Source organism: Podarcis vaucheri, assembly GCF_965113315.1.
Source record: "Podarcis vaucheri genome assembly, chromosome: 3".
Lineage (NCBI taxonomy): Eukaryota > Metazoa > Chordata > Lepidosauria > Squamata > Lacertidae > Podarcis > Podarcis vaucheri.
The window spans coordinates 75,119,964-75,141,305 of NC_138761.1; the positions used below are offsets into that span (position 1 = coordinate 75,119,964).

The 21,342-nt window shown below is 41.5% G+C and overlaps 1 protein-coding gene across 2 annotated transcripts in view; it reads left to right on the forward strand.

Annotated features, from left to right (window-relative positions):
• Positions 1-4,035: 4,035 nt before the first annotated feature.
• The window catches only part of PDSS2 (decaprenyl diphosphate synthase subunit 2), a 71,743-nt gene continuing 54,436 nt past the window's right edge, over positions 4,036-21,342 (forward strand). Inside the window, exons 1-2 of one of the 2 annotated variants that reach the window (XM_082216676.1) lie at positions 4,036-4,728; positions 20,929-21,063. In XM_082216676.1, coding sequence (XP_082072802.1) covers positions 4,451-4,728; positions 20,929-21,063 — 413 coding nt within the window. In that variant the 5' untranslated portion in view covers positions 4,036-4,450. The remainder of the gene's footprint in view (positions 4,729-20,928; positions 21,064-21,342) is intronic. The other variant, XM_082216675.1, reaches the window with a different exon arrangement.

A 21,342-nucleotide genomic window follows, 5' to 3' on the forward strand; every position in this document is an offset into this window, starting at 1 on the left:
TTGGTTGCATTATCTGGACCACTTGCTACAAATTAGTACTACTATTTTCAGTGATGGAGGGACGCGGGTGGCGCTGTGGTCTAAACCACTGAGTCTAGGGCTTGCCGATCAGAAGGTTGGCGGCTCGAATCCTCGAGAGGGGTGAGCTCCTGTTGCTCCCAGCTCCTGCCAACCTAGCAGTTCGAAAGCACGTCAAAGTGCAAATAGATAAATAGGTGCTGCTCCGGCGGGAAGATAAACGGTGTTTCCGTGCGCTGCTCTGGTTCGCCAGAAGCAGCTTAGTCATGCTGGCCACATGACCCAGGACAAACGTCGGCTCCCTCGGCCAGTAAAGCGAGATGAGTGCCGCAACCCCAGAGTCGTTCATGACTGGACTTAACTGTCAGGGGTCCTTTACCTTTACCTTTATTTTCAGTGAGCCTATACTTTAATAAGAGCTGTACTCTTAAAGGAGTTCAACTTGAACATGAAATAATTCAGTCATTTATTGTCATGAATCCCATGGAAAAATCCTGTTTGAAGGGACCGAAGGATTGGGATGAAATCACTTAGTCCAGGGGTCTGCAACCTTTAAGACATAAAGAGCCACTTGGACCCGTTTCCGAAGAAAAAACAACAACTGGGAGCCGCAAAACCATTGCGACATTTAAAACAAATATATCTCCGGAGCCACGATCTGACAGCGGGCGGGAAGGTGATGTCGGGACGGTGCATGACTAACGCACGCACCGCCCCCATGCGACGTCACAGCCAGTACAGCGCCCGCCACAGTGAGGAGTGTCGGGGTGCACAATGCGCCTCCTCCCCTCACTAGTATCCGCCCCGGAGCCGCAGCAAAGATGTAAAAGAGCCACATGCGGCTCCGGAGCCGCGGGTTGCAGACCCCTGACTTAGTCTGATGAAGGGTAGGGACCAAGGAGTTCATTGGAGCCATAGCTGCCCCACCATTTCTGGATGTCACAGCAGAGGAAGCAGCTTCACCTGATCAAGACTCCATCCCACCTCCTGTCAACAAGGTCGCTCAGGTAACCATGGAGCCATTTGAGCCTGAGTCGGAGAGTGAGCTGGCCCAGACAGCCCAGGGTCCGTTCCCAAGGATACACTGTTGGGTGCACCAGTACATGCACCACCACACCTGCAGGAGTTCCTGCTTGCTTGCCCAATCCCTTTGCTTGAGATGAGAACAGCACAAAGGACTGGTCACCACATTCTTCAAAAGAAAAGCGTGGGTGCGTTTCAGGTGTTAGGACGACTTCTTAGCTTGTGCCTAGCCATATATCTTACAGCTCTGCTTTTGAACTTATGGACTGTGTAGCCTGTAACCTGATCTATGTTTTAACCGTGTACTGACTTCTGGAATAAAGCCTTTGGGAATAATCGAGTCCAGAGTCTGAGTACTGTGACTGAGTGTGGGAGCCAGGGCATTTACCAACTAGCTGTCTTAACACCCCCTCCCCCCACTGTAAAATTATATGTGTTATATCTAAGACTGTCACAATAACTCTTACTGAATTAATTGTATGAGTTTTAGAAAATAAATCTATCAGTTCAAATTTATGTGTAAGGGTGTGCGTAAATGTATGTGTAATGTAAAAAAAAATTCTTGCTATTAATGGAATAAAATTGATTAAAAAGGAAATGGACTAAGAATTACTACCTTCTAGTTGGTCTTATATATGCATGCCTTCATGTTTTCTGGGAATATTGAGCTAAGTTTTTTCCCCTTTGCTGTTGTGATATTGCTTGTTCTTCCTTCCACCCCTATTTATTCACCATGAAATCTTGGATAAGGTCTTTCCAGCTCCCCAATATAATGGCATGACTATAAGGATAAGTTGGTATCCTACCTACCTCTATGGAGTGCTGAATCAACACTTGCATGGTGATCCCAGGTCGAGCCAGTGCTTGCATGAAGACTATATATTCTGGATATTTGGATCAGGCTGTACTGAAGATGACTCATCTCAGCTATCTGTACTGAAGATGACTCATCTCAGCTACCTGCCTATCTCCCATTCCCACCACCCTTCTGAGTAATACCCCTCCCCACCTTCTCACTATATAGAAGGATCTGGCAACTTCTGTTTCAGTGTATCTGAAGAAGTGTGCATGCACACGAAAGCTCATACCAAGAACTAACTTAGTTGGTCTTTAAGGTGCTACTGGAAGGATTTTTTTATTTTGAAGATGACTAAATAAGATATTTGTAAATAATATTAATCATCATCATCATCAGGGCTTTTTTTTCTAGAAAAAGAGGTGCCGGAGGAGCACCCACCCAAGGTGCTACCCACAGACTCCACTGTGCAACTCAGGCGCCGTGCCACCTGCAGCCTCTGTTACAGAGCCCTGAGCGATGTGCCCCTGTGCCAAAACGCTACAGAGGTGCCGGAACTCACCAAAGAGGTCCCAGAACTCACCAAAGAGGTCCCAGAACGCAGTTCCGGTGAGTTCCAGCTGGGAAAAAACTCTTGGTTTAATTATTTATACCCCTCTCTGGGTTTCCCCAGCCACTTTGGGTGGCTTACAGCATATCTAAAAACATAATTAAAAACATCAAATGTTAAAAACCTCCCAATACAGGGCTGCCTTCTAATGTCTTCTAAAAGTTGTGTGAAACAAATTAAATAACAAAACACCTGAGTTATTGCCCTGAAGTAGCATTGGAACATGGTTTCTACTGAAGTTTTATCTAACTTGGAAGTTAGCATTTTGCGCTGTTTTCCTGGAATAAGCCTTTTAGCCTAGACCAGGCTCCCGAATCTGGTTTCTGCCACTGTTTTGTGGCTTACTGCATCATTCCCTTCTGGTCCAGTTAGATTTTTTTTCCTTCGATCATTTGGATAGCTCAGACATTTTTGTTCCACGTAATTTTTTTAAATTAAAAAAAATTCTATTATTGCACAGAATGGGGATTGTAATGTGGTTTCTGTGTGGGTTTTGTGGCATATTCCATCATGCTTACTAAGTTCAATAGGACTGGTGAATTTAGTTTGTTTGGATAGGTTAGAAATTGATGTTCTGGGCCATTTTTATGATACTATTCCTTTCCTGAAATTGGTATTGGAGTATGGTTTCTGTGAAAGATTTGTTGCTGCACCGTTTCCATATTGTCCATTGTGAGTTGTGCAAATCATTTATCTGGATTGTTCAGGAGTTCATGTTATGGGCTGTTGTTTAATTATATTTATTGCCTGGAATGGGCTCCAGAACGTGGATTCCGTGGATATTTTGTGCCTTATGGCATGGATCCCATCTACTCATGCACGAGGGGTGAATTTGGTTCGGAAGTTGGTGTTCTGGGTCACTTTTCCAAATTACTGTATATGGTCTGGATCAAGTATCAGAACAGGTTTTCTGTGAAATTTTTGTGGCCAGACTGCATCAATCCCATCTGTTTCATGTGACTGGTGAATAATCTGTTTGGCAAGCTCAGAACGGCCTCAAACAGGTACGCGGATGTGGTTTCTGGGCACATTTTAAGTGGCATTGTGTAGCTACCATCACATGACTAACATTTTTTTTTTTACTTACTAGTTGGAATTTTGGGTCATTTTTCCTGTATAACATTCATGGCCCTGAGTGGGTATCTGATTGTGGTTCCTGCGAATCTAGTCGTGTGACTGGTGATTTGGTTAGGTTAGCTCTGGTGTCGCTGGACCTCGGCAGCCTCTCTGGCTGCAGCCCTGAAGGCAGCCCTGTTTAGAGAAGCTTTTAATGTATACTAGACTATTGTATTTTAATATTCTGTTGGAAGCCGCCCAGAGTGGCTGGGGAAACCCAGCCAGATGGGGGGGGGGATAAATAATAAATTATTACTATTATTATTATGGCTTGGGAATCGTGAATTTTTTCACGCTGCATTTGGAAGCGTGTTGGAAAAGCAAGGAAGCACCTCGCCCGCGCCTTTCCCGCCTCCCGCGTTGCCCTAACAACTCTGCTCCTCCACTCCCTCCAGGTACTGCCCCCTCCCTCCCGGCAGCCGATGCCGCAAAGCAAAGAAGCAACGCAAAAGCAACGAGGCCCGCGTCTTCCCAGCCTTTCTTTTACGACACTTAAGATGGCTGCCTCCATGAAAGCGGCTTGTGGGCTCTGTGCCGGGGAAGCTACTTAGAGGGGTTGCCGAGCTCCTTTCCAGCCACCGGATTCAGAGGGTTTTGCCAAAACAGAACCGGAAGAAAGAAAAGTGGTGTTTTTGGCTTTTCTACCGTGAGGTAGAAAGGAAGCGCCTGGGAGAGGGATGCGGAGCGCGCGCGGCGTTTGAACCGTTGCGAGGCGCCTCATGGGACGGCAGGGAGGCGCAGGCCCTTAGCCTGGACCGAGGGGAGGGAGCAGCTGCGGCGGGTCCCGCCCCGGAGTTCGCGGGAGGCAAGAGCTCAGGGCCGTCGGGGAAGGGCCCGCGTGGTTGCCTTGGGCTCCTCGGAAAGAGGCGTCCCGAAGGGGAGCCGAGATGCTGCGACCCGCGTTGCTGCCGCCCTTGGCTCGAGGCTGTTTGCGGAGGAGCCTCCCGCAGTTGGGAGCGGAGGGGAGGCAGCGGAGGTGCCTCTTCTCCGGCTCCCCCTCGTCCGCTTCCCACTGGAGCAAAGTGGTCTCCGAAGCCGAGAAGATCGTGGGCTACCCGACCTCCTTCCTGAGCCTCCGCTGCCTCTTGAGCGACGAGCTGAGCAACATCGCCATGCAGGTGCGCAAGCTGGTGGGGACCAGGCACCCGTTGCTCAACACGGCCAGGTAAGCTCCCCTCGGGGCCTCTGAAGCATTGGGCACCGAGTCGGCTGTCACTTTTCTCGTACACAACCGTCCACTCCTGCAAGCGAGGTAAATGGGAGGCATGCTTACTCTTACTGGCTTCAGTTGCCCAGTCACGTTTCCTATCACAGCGCTTCCGGTGCTGTGAAACCCCATTGACCCGTATGGCGCTGCCTGGCGTGGAGTCAGACCATTGGTCGGTCAGCATTGTCTAGTTAGATTATGCAGCCCTGCTGCATGAAGCCTTTCTTTAAAACAACAAAACCAGAGGCAGCTTTATGTTGAATGGCAAACGTATTTAGTTTGAATTGTTTGTTGTTGTTGATATTGTTTATTTCAGAACAAATCAATAAAAAACTATTAGGAAGAAAAGAAATCCAAAGATGTCAAGAATCAAAACGGGGACTTTCTACATGAAAATTAAGTTTGATGAAGAGAGTTGTTTTAGGCCAAGATGTGAACACTCATTTAAAGATAGGAACGTTCCTGGTTTTTGTGCAGAGGGCTCATGGGGATATAGTTTTTTCAAGAAACTCCATATGAAATTCTTTTTTAGCTAATGAGCACCAAGTGAAATCATATAATGAGGGCCATTTTTAACTGGTAGAGACTATAAATTAAGGACCTTGGTGGTGAAGGAGACTATCTTGGTTATTGTTTGTTACTGTAATACAGAGGTTTCCAAACTTTTCATGTTGGTAACACACTTTTTAGACATGCATCAGTTCATGACACAGTAACTCAGCAAACCAGAGGTTAAACTAACTCCTTTCTAGCCCTGAAAGGAGCACAAGGAATGTTCACGCAACACACCTACACATTACAGTTGACACACTTAATGTGTCGCAACACATAGTTGGAAAGCTTTGCTGTAATACTTCATGGGAAACAAACATTTAAAGGCATTCTGTTAGACAATGACTGATGGCTTTTGTTTATTCCTTCAACTTCTTAAGAAGGTACTTGTTTTGGAGATTTTTGTAGTATGCAGATTTATTTAAACTTCATCAATTGAGAGGTGGTTGGTAAAGCAGCTATGGGGGCAATCCAAACCCTAGGCTGGAAGCAATAGGGCTTGTTGAAGTATCATCACCATCACCTCATCCATGGCCCTGCCACTCATGCTGGTCAAGTAAAAGGGTGGGGTCAAGGAAAAATATCCCTTCACTGCACCAGCTCTCAGACTGAAGGGACTTCCAGGGGAAGATGCTTGGATCAAGCCCACTGACATCACAAGATAGTAACAGGACAAACTCAGGATCCCCTGGATCATGTCCCAGTCCCGAAACACCTTGTTTTCTGGATTTCCCACTGGCAGTTTCCAGCAGGGATACAGCTAGCAGTAGCTTCTGCTAACCAGTGTTTGGGTAGGCACATTGGGATGCTTCTCATTGACTGGGTTGCCCTGCTGACATCTCCACTGCATCCACATGCTGTCTGGCACAACAGATTAGGGATTTGGACCCTCCTGCTTGTTTAATTGGCTGATCATCACAGTGAATTCCCTTCGCTGTTTCTGGTGCTGACTGTAAAAACTGGTTATTTATAGGAACATTGCTTGATACTCTGGTCTGCTGTTTTCATTTCATTACAATGGTTATTATGGTCTTGGACAAGTCATATAAGATTATGTTATGTAGTTTTATAGCTATTTCCAAGATAACAATACTTTTCAGAAGAGATTGGTTTGATTTATTAACATCCTTCAACAGTTGTGGAAAAGTTTGATAGTTATTGTAATATTACAGTACTCTTCTAAGAGAGAAAACTTGGAATTTAAGTAGTATAGTATAGGGTAGATATGTTTGTTTTTGCTGTTCTTTAATAACTCTTCAAAGCTATTTCTTTGTATTGTTCTTAGAATATCTCCAGACATAATTAATACTTTTCTAGAGAGACCAGTTTGAACAAATGAGAAGTGTTTCAGCTAAAATAATCAAATTTAGAGGCAGTATATTGTCAGATAGCCCACCAATATGACATATAATCCTGGCAGAACATCACAGATATGCCAGTATAACATTCCATTGGTAGAATTGTTCTGCTGGCAAAAATGCACGCCATATACTGGTTTAAAAACTGATAAATCTTTCCTCTTCCAGCATACATCACTTAACATTGTATACACTGAACCTCATTAATCTTTTAGTGACCATTTGCCCATTTTAAAGAAGTCCTTTTTCGTTTTTAATCCCTCCACCCCAGAATATATTTGTGTCGTCAGCAAACTTGGCTACCTCACTGCCTCCTCCTAATTCTAGATCCTTTATGAACATGTTAAAAAGTATTGATCTCAAAACAGATCCTTTGGGACTCCACTACAGCTGTACCTTGGTTTTTGAACAGCTTAGTTCTTGAACGTTTTGGCTCCCAAACGCCGCAAACACTGAAGTGACTGTTCTGGTTTGCGAACTATTTTTGGAAGCCGAACATCTGACGGGGCTTCCATGGCTTCCCATTGGCTGCAGGAGCCAATCAGAAGCCGCTTTTTGGTTTCCAAACGTTTTGTAAGTTGAATGGACTTCTGGAACGGATTCAGTTAGATTTCCAAGGTACGACTGTATTTGCATGCCTCGAGTTCTCTTCTTCTTGCCCTTTAACCAGTTCCAAGTCCATAAGAGACCATTTCCAATTAACTCATGATTGATGTGTTTGCTCAGGAGTGTGCAGTAAGGAACCATATCAAAAACTTTCAAGTAAACAATGTCTACATGCTGACCCTTTCCACAAGTTTGTTTATAGTCTCAAATGGATTAGTGAGACGGGGTGTACCTTTGCAGAAGTTAAGCTGATTTCTCTTTAGCAAAACGTGACCTTGTATACACTTGATAATTTTGTCTTTAATGATGCTTCCCATCAATTTACTTGAAACAAGCATTAAAGTGTTTTGATGGTGATGTCTTCATTGCTTGACTGCTCCATGTCTGCTTTACAGGCATCCGGACTATGCAGCTATATAGGTGCTGTTTTGTATGTGATTTTCTTGTTTGGTATGCTAGAAAATTTGAATCTCTGCTTATAGTGATACCTGGGGAGTTGCTATACTGGGGCTACTGCTGTGTGCCACTTGGGCTGATGGGCTGGGGGTGCTGTGATGGTGCCATTTTTGTACATGGTGGTGTGTGTGATAGAGGTAACACAAGGCCCCATCATAAGTTCTTTGGCTGTCTCCATATGTGACTGATGACCTGGATTCTAGTGTTTCCAGAAGTTCTGGCAGGCATGTACATATTTTTCTTTCTGCTGTTTTTTATTTTTTCTCTCTTAAGTGCTTACCTCCTCTCTCCCCGTTTCCCAGACAGCAGCATTGCGCATCTCCCACCCACCCCACCATAATTCAGAGTATCTGATTGCTCTGTTGTACCTCTTGAGAGAACGATGTTTGCATGCATTGCTTTTATATTGAAGCAAGTTGAGACATGGGGTTGCAATCCACAGGTGATGAAAGACACCTCTGCATGAGATTTACTCGGGTAGATTGTTAAGAGCTTATACTCTGTTCTAGTGGGCTTGAGATTGTCAGGTGCATAAAATGTTTTTGACAAAACACTTTATAGTCTGTCAATTTGAGGTAAAACTGTTTATATTCCAGAGTAGTTGCCTTGGTCACATACTATCATTTTACTAATAGCAAAGCCAGCAAGGCCATGAAGATGGGCAAAAGGGAACTTAAAGCATGAGGAGGTTGGTCAGTGAGGCATTGCTGAAAATGGGGAGCCCTGTAGCTTTGCTTTTTTAAAAAAGGAAACACCTTTGGCTTGGTGAGGCCGTCATAATTTGTGATTAGTTTTACTCAGGCGGTGTCCCCACAACAGTATCTACCTTTGTTTATAGGCTAAAAGACAAAATCTGACAGCCAAAAGTGTGGTTTAAATTTGAGTTTGAATCCATTGTTTAAGAAAATAGTCCAAAAAAAGAAGTTGTTAGGGTAGCTTTAATTTTCTTATACTCAAAGAGAAAGTTAATGATAGTTTGAGAAGACCTGTTTCAATATAAGCACAGTAAGTATAGTTACAGGCAGGGGCAGAAACCTCTGCTCTGTGAAAAGGATGGTATGTTTGACTTTCATGTGTCCTATAGATACTTCTTTGACACAAGCCTCATGATGCTGACTGCAGCCTACCTAAGGAAAGGATATGTGACAAATGTATGTTATAATATGACAGCTTTAAAACATCATTGAAAACAGTCTAGAAGTCTTCGATATGAGTTATTAATGCTTTAAAAAGCAAAATACAAAACTACTAAAGAATAACAAAGCTGCTATATATTAGAAACCGCATCAAAACATTTCAAGAGATTATCTTAATTTTATGCTGACAACATAAATGAAATGGTGCTATTTAAAAGAATATGTTTTGTGTTTATTTTCAGCTCATGTAATTGCAGTTTATTTAAGTCATTTAAATAGTGTGAACTGAAATACAGCCATGGAATAGGTAATATTGACTTTCAGATTTCTCAAGTGAGATAAATTGAAGGTAGCATTATTGCTCAAAACTTGGATGTGTCCCATAAACTAAAGTGCTAAGGAGTATGGCCCATCACAGAATTAGATATGCTTAAGACATTGATTTCAGTGGGCTTAAGCACACTTTGCAGTGGGCTTAATTGTGGAAGTTTCCCACCCCCTATACTGACAATATCGTAATCTCTGTACAGCTCTAGTCTTCTGAGTCTGATGGCAGACAGTTTCACTTCACAGCTGTCCCAAGATTACCACATTTTCAGTAGACCACTAAATGCATAGCTGTGCTAACCTAGACTTAAATTTGGAGTGTTGGAGACAGGAAACTCTTTTGTTTGGGCATTCCCAATTGCTGAAATTACTTGGCTTTTAAGGCAGAAGCAAATTCTTCTGTAATAAGCCTAATTTAGCCTTGTATTCCACTTTCATCCCACAGATTTTCCAAATTTAACAAAGCTGCTTGAAATTTTGCAGTTGTATTATTATTATTATTATTATGCTGCCTGTTATGCTGTATGGAAAGTTTCAGGCAAATCACTTATGACAGCTGGCAGATACAGGATTTCTGTAACCGAGGTGGCTTTCAGTATTTCAGACTTTTCCCTTACTTCCCCACTCCTCCAACCCTGGCCTGGGTTATAAACTTCTAAAGAAGAAATATTCTGTTCCTAGCAGTTAAATTTGTTTTACTTTGTGGTGCCTGCTCAAAATTTGTGTCCTTGGCTAGCTCTGTGTTTTGAATGACCTTTTCATGTTCACACAGAGATTTGGTTTGTTCAGTGACTTATGAAGGATTTGGAAAGGAGACACATACTGGCACATTTTAGGAAACCTTCTATTAAAACCTTCGTAAAATTCTTCTTGGCTCTAAAGTAAGATGGCTATAACGCCAAGGGAGGGAGGAAAATAACATGTTCAAATGAGGGGAGGGAGTCTTTAAAATTCAATGCCAAATTCTTCTTACTGAGGCTTTCTAAAATATTGTGGGGGGTTTTCAGAAGAAAAAAACCTCATGTAAGTTCAAGGCAGAGAGAACAAGAGGTAAACACAACAGAGAAAAAATGACAAGGTTTTAGCAGAACCTTCATTTAATACATAATATTGAAGCAAAACTATCAAAGGACTCGAAGAGTGGCTCAAATTGCATAACTTGCATTAGCAAGTAGTTTATGACTTCCTTCTACTTTACAAATGGTGAATCTGTGGCTGTCAGGGATCAGGCTCCAGCTCCCATCAGTCCCAGCCAACATGGCCAATGATCAGGGAAGGTTAAGAGTTGTAGTCCAACAACGTTTGAGGGCCACAGGTTCTTCATCCCTACTCTACTTTGTTTGGATGTTGCAATTTAAGTAGCTTTTAAGTACTTCAGGGATAGCCGCGCAAAGCCTCTTCAACAACATTTGATTGATAATCTTTTTTTCTTGTTTTCCTCCTCTAAAAACTAGGTGCATCTTATGGTCGGGTGCATCTTATAGAGTGAAAATGCGGTAGTTTACAAAGCTCCCTAACCACCCTGAATCTGTTGTGACTGGACAGCAACTGATGTTCACTGCCAGTGCTGCAAATTGGTGGGACAGTTGTGTATTTTTCCAAATGCTTCCCTCTAGCACCTAAAGCATTAGCAAGCCACGTGTCTCTGTCCTCTTCCCTTTTATCTGATAAGAGTGAACAGTACAGAATGACAAAGGTGGCTTGTCTTGCATTTGAGCTGGTTCTTGTTCCTTCCTAGCTGAAGCAGAAACCAATTTGAAGGGCCAGCTGATTTTTTTTTTAAATAAACTGCTGGAGAAAGTGCCACTACTTTGCATGAAATGCTGCTGGAAAGTAGCAGATTTCTAGAGGTCAAGATGCTAGTTTTTCCTCCTCACTTCACTCTCAGAACTACTTGGGAAACAATTTATAAATGGACCTGGTCTCTTAAAAACTCATTTTAAAAAACCTTTTTTATTTCATTTAGGATGACATAAAACACAAAGTACAGCAATGTTCCTATGTGCTGGGGAGCTAAGAACCTGTACTGTATAAAGTAAAATGATAAGACAGTCCAACAATAACAATTCTATATTTTTGCAGTCTTTCCACTGGGTCAAGTGTTTCTCTTATAGATGCTGAATTAACCTGTTAATGCATCTATTAGTGCAAGGATCGGTGTCCATTGCCCATCCCACAAAAGTGAATTTTGTGCAGGAACTTTTCTTGAAGTCCTGTTGAATATTGAACAGAAGTGTAAAACAGGTCTTGTTGGATTTGTCTCTTCAGCTATCAGACCCTCTGAGTCAGCCTTTCCAATATTGCTAAATGCCAAGCCTAGTCATAGATTCATTGTTGCCCCCTCTAAATATTTCCAGAAATGTGTAACTATCATGCTCACTGACAAGCCCTTGTTTTTTTAAGGTAAATTAAGGGATATATTTATCAACATAGTAACATGTCAGGAGCAAGAACACTGAAATTTTGTATCCAGAATAGCTGTGTATAGTTCTGTTTTAAGATGGAAGTTTTCAGCATTGTTTTTATTATTATTAACATTATCATCATCATCATCATCATCATCATTTTAAAGTCATTTCATCATTTAGAGAAATATCCGTATAGAGCATGACAAATGGGGTAGGTGATGTTAGTGATTGATCGGGGCAGCACATGTTGTTTAACCACATGATTTATAAGCAGCTTTGCAGGGTGCTAATGCAGCTTTGAAAATAAATTGTATAGGCCACCTGCCCTCAGATCCTTTTAGTGTTCCTTCTTTATTGACTCCCACATTTCCCCTTTCTTTCCTTTTCTTCCTTAGAAAGCAAGCACGTTGGTTCAGAATTTATCAGTGGTGATTTTTACCAGTAAAACTAGAGGCATGATTGAGCAAAGTGAAATACTTTTCAATCCCATTGATTTCAGTGGAAACCAGGTATTGAGTAGTATATGTCTACTCACAAGTAAGTCCTGCAGAATTTAAGATTGCAGACTTAAAGTGACTGGCTCAAATTCTTCTTAGAATTAATAAAATTAAATTGTAAAAATGTTGATAAAGCATATCATATTTCACTAGAAATGTAATGTTCTGCATGCTTACACTTTCTGGAATCATTCTTCCCCAAGAAATTATATAATATTAATGGGAGAATTTTTCATAAATTGCATAAGCAAATTTCACATGACTAGCGCAAAATACAAAACATTTCGATAATTTTATTCTTTCATTTTCCCATCTTCCCAGTTAACACTTAGTGAAAACTTTTAATTACCAAAAATAGTTTTCTCTAAGTAATCTTGAAAACAGCATCAGTGTGCTAGTGTGGATTCACCTCTTGTTCATTAAGTTTGGGTCTCTGGTTATACTAGTTGTCAGTCATTGCTGATTTTAAACATATTTTCCTTTTTAAAATTTGAGTTTTTGCTTCCCTAAAATGTATGCCCTCACCCCTGAAATCTTTGGCACTTATTTTTACTTGAAGGAAATCTGGAGTGTATATGTAGGCATAGAGGAAAGTAAACCATTAGAAACTATTTTAATGCATGTGAAACAGACAGTGGAGCAAAGCTACAACTATCAAGATCGGAGTGTCAGAGTGCTTGTTGTCCTGGTAACAGATGAAGAAGATCAGGATGAGATTTCAAGAATACAGAGGAGAAAGAGACAACATTGGGCCTGTTATATTTAAAAAAATGCAGACCCCAGAAAAGCTTGAATGGTTCTTATGATTATGCCTTATGCTTCTACTGGTGGGTCAATATATAACCATTGCAAGTTAGATGAAAACATAGGTATAAAAGAAGTCTAGGCTTGAACCATGATAAGCGTTAAAAAATACTATGGATGGCAGAGCATCCCTGCTGAGACTTAAGTCCATTGACTGTAGTGGGTCTACTCCATGACTGATGTCCTTAGCTTTCAGATAGCAGCAAAAGATGGAAGGCAGACTGCCTATATGCCAAAGTTTCTAAAATACCAGATATAGATTAAGCTTTCGAAATACTCCTAGTAGCGATTGCTGGTTTCAGATTGATGTTCAGTTGATGTTATATGAACATGCAGTAGTGAGCATCAGACTTGCATGCTCTTCCTCTTCTCTTTGCATGCTTTGCTTTTCTAAAGGACTTGCAGTTCTTTGGTAAATATAATTGCCATTGCATGTGGATGAGGAAAATTATGGTTTGGGTCTGGTTTCAAATGCAAATATACAGAAAAACTGGTTGAATAAACAATAGTTTGCAGGTATATATGTAATGGCAAACTATGGTTTGTTAAACTAGATGTTTGTTAGGAGAAAAAAGCAGTATAATGAGAGATCAGTGGGAGATGAAACAATCACAAGCTTGAGGCCAACTAAGTTTGTTCTTGGTATAAGCTTTTGTGCGCATGCACACTTCTTCAGATACCATCTGGTATCTGATGAAGTGTGCATGCACATAAAAGCTTATACTAAGAACAAACTTAGTTGGTCTCTAAGGTGCTGCTGGACAATTTTTTTATATATATTTCGACTGCGTCAGACCAACACGGCTACCTACCTGAATCTACAAGCTTGAGGGTCATTGCTGCTCATTCATGTCAACACCAAACCATGGCTTGGAATTACATTGAATGCAGCAAGTATCACCATGTTAATTTTGAAACATATATACTTTAAATACATCTTTAATTTGTTTTTGGTTTTTTAAGCTCATCACACAACTATTTCCTTACTTTCTACTGATGTATTGTGAGAACTTGAATTTCAGAAGCCATTTAACTAAGGACAGTTAAGAAGCATAAAGATATAGGAAGCAAATGTTATATTTGTAATTTTAGCATTCACTTTCAAGATTTTATAGTTGAGAGATTATTTATGTTCCAAATGGTGAGAAAATGTTTTTAGAAAGCTTAGCCAAAGAACACTGAGCAGGGATGCTGTTTTGGGGGGGGGGGTTAGAACTGTATCTGTGAAAAGTAAAGATTTAATTGTATTTGCCTACAGTAGTAGATTCTGTTACTAGTATACCTGGATTATTTAAGAATTCAAATATACAGTACTGTAGTACAGCAGTTCTTATTGACATGCTTGGCAAAGAAGCAAACAAGACCACTCTTTTGCCATCTGTTTATAATGCTATATAAAGAAAATCATGCTGGTTGCTGTGGAAACTAACATTTCCCAAACCACAAGTTGCTTAAATTCTCCACCTTTTAAAATATTGAGTTCTCTCAGGAATGAATACACACACATGGGAAATATATCAGAAATGTTCCAGTTACTTTTCCACCAATTAACTGTACAGTGTGTTCAATATTTGTATTTTGTCACAGAGGCATACGTTGTCATTCTCATTTCAGAAGATTTATTGATATTTTTGACATAGAGATGTTTTGACTGACATCTACATCTGTACATAGCAACATATTTAGTTGGACTGTGAGGTTTTGCAATGGAGTGAAAATGCTACCATGTAGGTTTTAGAAACTGAAACTGCTATTTATATGAGCTGCTTCTGGACTTAGGTACTTTATTCATTGCTTTCAGGCACCTTTGGGAGACACAACTTGCTTAATCTTGCTCCTGCTTGTGGATATTATAATATGGATTTGTTGAGCAAAATATAACATTGTAAAAGTGTTGACAATCATGCATAAATTTCAGAAACCGTATTGGATTACCTTCAGGTTTGTTTAAATTCTACTGTTCTCTAGTTTTTATCCAGGTGTTTTGGCAGACACAGGAATTATCCCAAGAATGCATAATCAGATGCAATGTATCTGTAGCCTATCATGGCTCCTTGACATGTCTGTATGGATATATGTATCATAGCATTTATTTGGAGTTTTGCACAGGACATTGTAGCTTGCTGAGTTGGCTCTAGTTCAGCAGATTTCCCAAGTCTTCCTTTTGATGCCATGAACATTTCAGCTTTCCAAAGAAAATATCAGCTAATAAAAACACTGTCCAGAATTGACACCACTTGATAATTGGAAGTGCCTCTGATAGTCATTGCTTCTATCTTGTTTTGATTCATCCTAGTTTTGTCTACGGTAATTCTTGGGTGCTGATTCAAAACTCCCATTGCTACTTCAAGGTCAGATGAAAGATCCTCTGCATATTTGAGGACTCTGCACTCCCAATCTGTGGCTGACTTCTTCATATGCACAGAAACAATTTTATGGCAAGACAGAACCTTGTGGAACCTTACAGAAGGACTCATTTGGAACAGAATAGCAACTGGCTAACTCCTGTATCTGAGATCATCTAAATGAAGAACTGGGCTACTATAAGAGAGAATTCCAAATCCTAACCAAATTCCATAAGCAGCTCCATTTAGTTGTCAGTGCAACCCAAATATATTTTAATGCACATTTGTAGCCAATGTATGAGAGAGAATATTCACTGAAATGCAGTTGCTATAATTGGTCCACTGAGGATGTTAAATTACAGGTCATAGAGTACAATAGTTTGAAAACTGCTAAAGCAAAAATCTTGTTTCAGGCATCTGTTTAGGAAATCATCATAGCTGAGTGAGGGGGCCACTTTAGCCTAGATTTTCATAGTACAAAATTTTGATGTTCGATGACTAGGCAGTAGTGTTTCATATTGTCAGTTGTCCTGCAGTTGTAGAGCTGAAGTGGGATACACTCTGGCTTCTGCCACTGGCTATAAGACAAAGGGTCACTGGGAAGCTGCACTCCTTTTCTCTGGTCTCTTGCATTGGCCAGTGAATGAGCAGCTGCTCCAAGACCTGCTTTCCCCCTTCTCTCCAGACTTCTTTTTCCTTTTGTGTTGTATCCTTCATTTGTGTGAGCCTACAAATAGGAACTGTCTTTTTAATGCATGTGCAGCATTTAGACAAGTTTAGAGGCTTATCAGTGCTAATAATTTATGGAGTCAGGCTCATAAGTAAATGTATGTTAAAGTGATCAAAATACATATTTAAAGGAATATTTACAATTATTCATTTGCTGATTCTAGTATTTGTGACAGGCATAAATTGGACAGAATATCTGCTTCATAACTGAACCTGCACAGGATATTGGTATTCACGCCTGTGAGTTCTCTAAATGTTGGCAGTTCTTTTTATTTTTGTCATTTACCTCTCGCTAATCTTAAAGTTCTGATACAAATCAGGGTAGGGGTTTACGCAGTACATGCTAAACAACTCTCTTGTCTTCAGGTTAATTTTTTAACCTTTAAGGAGGAAAGCAGGGAGCCTGTATAACTTGCGCAAATTGTCTTTGAAGGTTTTATTGCTCTTTTCTTAATTTCATTTTAGTATCTGATTAGTGACCACCTTAAAGATCTTATGACTGAAAGGTAATCAATAAACATTTCAATAAAACAGGTAAATAATAAAATTAGGCATGCATAGTGCTATTGTTGGATGATCAGGATGACATATCAACTGGAACATTAATGCTTTCATGTATTCATGCATTTTAGATTTTATTTGCTCATCATGTTTCAGATTACTGAATTTTTCTACCTTGTTTTTGGCAGAAACCATTGTCTACTTTTCTGACTCCTTTGGAAATACAATGGAATACATTTTTCTACTATGCAGTATCTTCTGAACTTTTCTTTGTCTGGTGTGTGTGTGTGAGAGAGAGAGAGAGAGAAGCAGACTTTATTAGTACAGTACAACTCTCAGCCTGCAAGTTCTAAATGCTCATTATGCCCAATGAAAGTTTTTCTCTTCTGGGAAAAATACTCAAAATAATATAACTGCTAAACCACTGAAATTACAGATTTATCTGTGACTGAAAAGTTAAAATGCCTGAGCATTAGAAGTTGAAGTGTGCAAAGCTTAATGGGGATACTCATGTTTGCATGATTTATTCTTTTAAACAGATGGACGTTAGTAGGAGGTGTAATTCTTTCAGCACATAAACTATTAGCCAGTGTTACTTCTTGTGTGGGTGGTGCGAGTCTTATATCAGCATACCATAATAGTATACTTGTTTCAGAGCTAGACTCCCCCCCACCCCACATCAACATGAATTTTTAAAGAAGAGCTCTATTTAAATCTGTGAATCTGTCAGGCATTTAAATCTAGGTTTTGTCACATGGATAACATGGAGAATAATTGTTTCATCCCCCCCCAACCCTCAGTCTTTTCATTTTTCTGTAGATCTGTATTTGCTGTGGGTAGTTGTACCCGTCTAATTTTATTTACCTTGAGGGCATAGTGTTTAATAATACTGAGCTGCACAAACTATAACAGGCAGCACCTTAATCTTGGTAGTTTTGTATTTATATTTACACTTCTGCTTGTGTTTTCCCAAATCTTTTAAGAAAGAATTTGATACTAATGTGTGTGTGCACGCAGGCCCAATTTTACTTGGGTTGCATCCAGTTCCCCTTTCCCCCCTAGGGGCACCTGTCTTCTGCCACATACCCATCAAGAATAATTGCACCATCTGGAAGACTTTTATGTACCTGTAACTTGGGTTGAATATCTCTAGGGAACTGAATTCCGGTGGAATGCGAATGTGACCCCTGGAGCCATGTCAAGTGACTGCAGTAGCTTCTAGTAACTAAAGGATGGCCACCTTAGGCTTTATTTGTTTCAAGTCTTATGCAATTTACTGTAGCGAAGATAGAGTATGTGTTGCTAATGTAATTCTGTTTACTACTTTTGTTGAAAAAGAACTTCAGCTTTTTCTTAGCTGATAACTTGGACAAAGCAACTGTAAATAAACGTAAGGAATGTTAGGTGAGACAGATAATATGAGCAGGTGCCGTACTGCTTGTCAACTACTTTTGTCTATCAATTCTTGCTCTGTACTCTGTCCACTGTCATTTCTCTCTGTCTAGGGTTGCTACTAATTAGCAGCTGTTTTTAGACTGGAGTACTTCCCGGGTTAATCACGTGTTTCTTCCTCCATATTCTATTTTTATCTATTCTCTATCATATGGTAATAGACTTCATTTATATTTTCATTCAACCGAAGCGAGGTTGGTTGTGGAAACTGAACTTGTCTTCTAACATTATAACTTTAGTTTGAAACTTCGTTTGAAATTAGTCATATACCGTATTTTTCGCTCTATAACACGCACCTGACCATAACACGCACATCGTTTTTAGAGGAGGAAAACAAGGGAAAAAATATTCTGAATGAAACAGTGGACGTATCATTTTTGTGCTTCATGCTGTGGCCACAGACATGTGATCTGATGGTGAATTTGGGGTGACCCAATGCAAAAATCCTGAGGATCCATGTGGACCCATACTTTTTAACCACGTTTTTGCACCATTGCAGCCCCAGGCAACAGTGGGTGCATGATTTTTTTTGGGGGGGACAGGCTGTAGTCATGGACATGCTATGTGCTCTGATGGTGAATTTTGGCTGACCCAATGCAAAGATCCTGAGGATCCATGTGGATCCATGCTTTGTAACCACGTTTTTGCACCATTGCAGCCCCAGGCAACAGTGGGTGCGTGATTTTTTTTGGGGGGGGGACAGGCTGTAGCCATGGACATGCTATGTGCTCTGATGGTGAATTTTGGCTGACCCAATGCAAAGATCCTGAGGATCCATGTGGATCCATGCTTTGTAACCACGTTTTTGCACCATTGCAGCCCCAGGCAACAGTGGGTGCGTGATTTTTTTTGGGGGGGGCAGGCTGTAGCCATGGACATGCTGTGTGCTCTGATGGTGAATTTGGGGTGACCCAATGCAAAGATCCTGAGGATCCATGTGGATCCATGCTTTGTAACCACATTTTAAGTGGGGAGGGAAGGAAAAACACAGAAGGCTAAGAATGCAGGAGAGGGCTATAACGTGAGGAAAGGAAGGCAGAAGTTCCCCCCCCCCACCCACACAAGCCAGCCAGCGTGTGCTCTCTCTCTCTCTCTCTCTCTCTCTCTCTCTCTCTCTCTCCCTCTTTAAATGGAAGAAAGCATATTTGAATGCTGTGTGTCTCCAAAAACAAAAAGCAGGAAGTCAAATCAGAATTTTAAGCCGAACCTGTAATCTCTCTTCCCTTCACAAACATTGTTCCTCCGGAGCAGGGAGAGGATAGAAGGACGGACGCTCTGCTTTCCCCTCTACTTGCCTGGAGGGGAGGGGCTTCCCCTGCTCTTTGTTCCGTTTGAGCAAACACAGCAAGGAAACAGAGAGGGCGGGCAGTAAGACCCTGAGGCAGAATGCAGGAAACCTGCCACTTCCTCTCTTCAGGCTTCCCTTCTCCCTGAAGCGCGGTTTGATTTTTGCCTCATTTTTCGGCTCCAGGGACCACACATTCGCTCCATAACACGCACAGACATTTCCCCTTCCTTTTTAGGAGAAAAAATCTGCGTGTTATAGAGCGAAAAATACGGTAACTTGCATAATCACCATACCTATCCAGAAAATACTTTATGCCATTGCATATTGATTGCTTTTTCAATTAGCCATCTCTATATGCAATATATATTGGTAAAAGGTAAAGGTAAAGGTACCCCTGCCCGAACGGGCCAGTCTTGACAGACTCTGGGGTTTGTGCGCCCATCTCACATTTATTGGCCGGGGGCCAGCGCTGTCCGGAGACACTTCCGGGTCACGTGGCCAGCGTGACAACGCTGCTCTGGCGAGCCAGAGCCGCACACGGAACACCGTTTACCTTCCCGCTGGTAAGCGGTACCTATTTATCTACTTGCCCCCGGGGGTGCTTTCGAACTGCTAGGTTGGCAGGCGCTGGGACCGAGCAGCGGGAGCGCACCCCGCCGCGGGGATTCGAACCGCCGACCTTTCGATCGGCAAGCCCTAGGCGCTGAGGCTTTAGCCCACAGTGCCACCCGCGTCCCAATATATATATTGGTATCGCTGTGCTAATACTGTTTATACTGCTATAAACAGTATCCCTCTGCTAATACTGTAATACTGCTAATACGCCATTTCTCCCCTCATTCCTGATCATACAATATGGTGGCTGATGCTGATGGTAGTTGTAGCCCAAAACATCTTTAGCCACTAAGATAGAGAAAGCTAGCCTTAGGGCTGGTCCACACTTCACTTGTCCCATGCTTAAAAAACATGGGTCTGAGTGGTTTTCCATTTGTCCCACTCTTTCCCCAGGAAAACCTGCTCTTTACTGATGAATTAGAGCAAATCTCAAGCCCTGTAAACAGCAAGTGATGTTTGTTCCGATTCAGCGGTAAAAAGCAGGTTTTCCTGGGGGAAAGCAGCAGGATGAGCGAGAGTGTGGATGAGCCCTTAGTGTTAAGAATCATATAGAAGCTGTAATTTTGAGAGATCAGGAGCAAGCTGCAGTGAGCCTTGGACTTGCATACAGTGGTACCTCGGGTTACATACACTTCAGGTTACAGACTCCGCTAACCCAGAAATAGTACCTTGGGTTCAGAACTTTGCTTCAGGATGAGAACAGAAATCGTGCTCCGGCGGCGCAGCAGCAGCAGGAGGCCCCTTCATGAAGACTAGATATTCTGTTTTGGTTCCCATAACCCAGGTCCCAGAAGCCATTTTGCTCCTAGCTTTTCAATCTAACACTGTACGTAATCTAACATTGTACGTAATGTGGAGCTTTCTAAAGAAGCAGTAGAGAACTATAGATTCTAAAGTGAAAGCAGAAGTTCATTCTCTCCTCTCACACATAGAGGAGAACAGGGCAGGACACAAGCTATGGCTCATCCTCAGTCATCTAACCCACTATTTAGGCAGTCATCTAAATTGGTCTTAGGAAAAATTATTTGAATGTTCAAAATTCTGATCTGACTTAACTTTTTTCTTTTCTTTTTCTTTTTTGCAGAGGTTTTGTGTTGGATAGCAGGAACAACCTGCAGATGAGAGGCTTGGTGGTTTTACTTATATCTAAGGCAGCTGGGCCCAGCATAACAGCAGAGAGCTCCCTCCAAAATGATATGATCAGTGGGATACATCCTAGGTAAGAATTTTCTAATGCAAAATATGCAGAGTCACATCTGTTTTCTTTTCAGATTATGCCAATATGTGTGTGGTTGTTTTTTTAAAAAATATGCAAATACAGTGGCACCTTGGGTTACAGACGCTTCAGGTTACAGATGCTTCAGGTTACAGACTCTGCTAACCCAGAAGTAGTACCTTGCGTTAAGAACTTTGCTTCAGGATGAGAACAGAAATTGTGTTGCGGCAGCGGGAGGCCCCATTAGCTAAAGTGGTACCTCAGGTTAAGAACAGTTTCAGG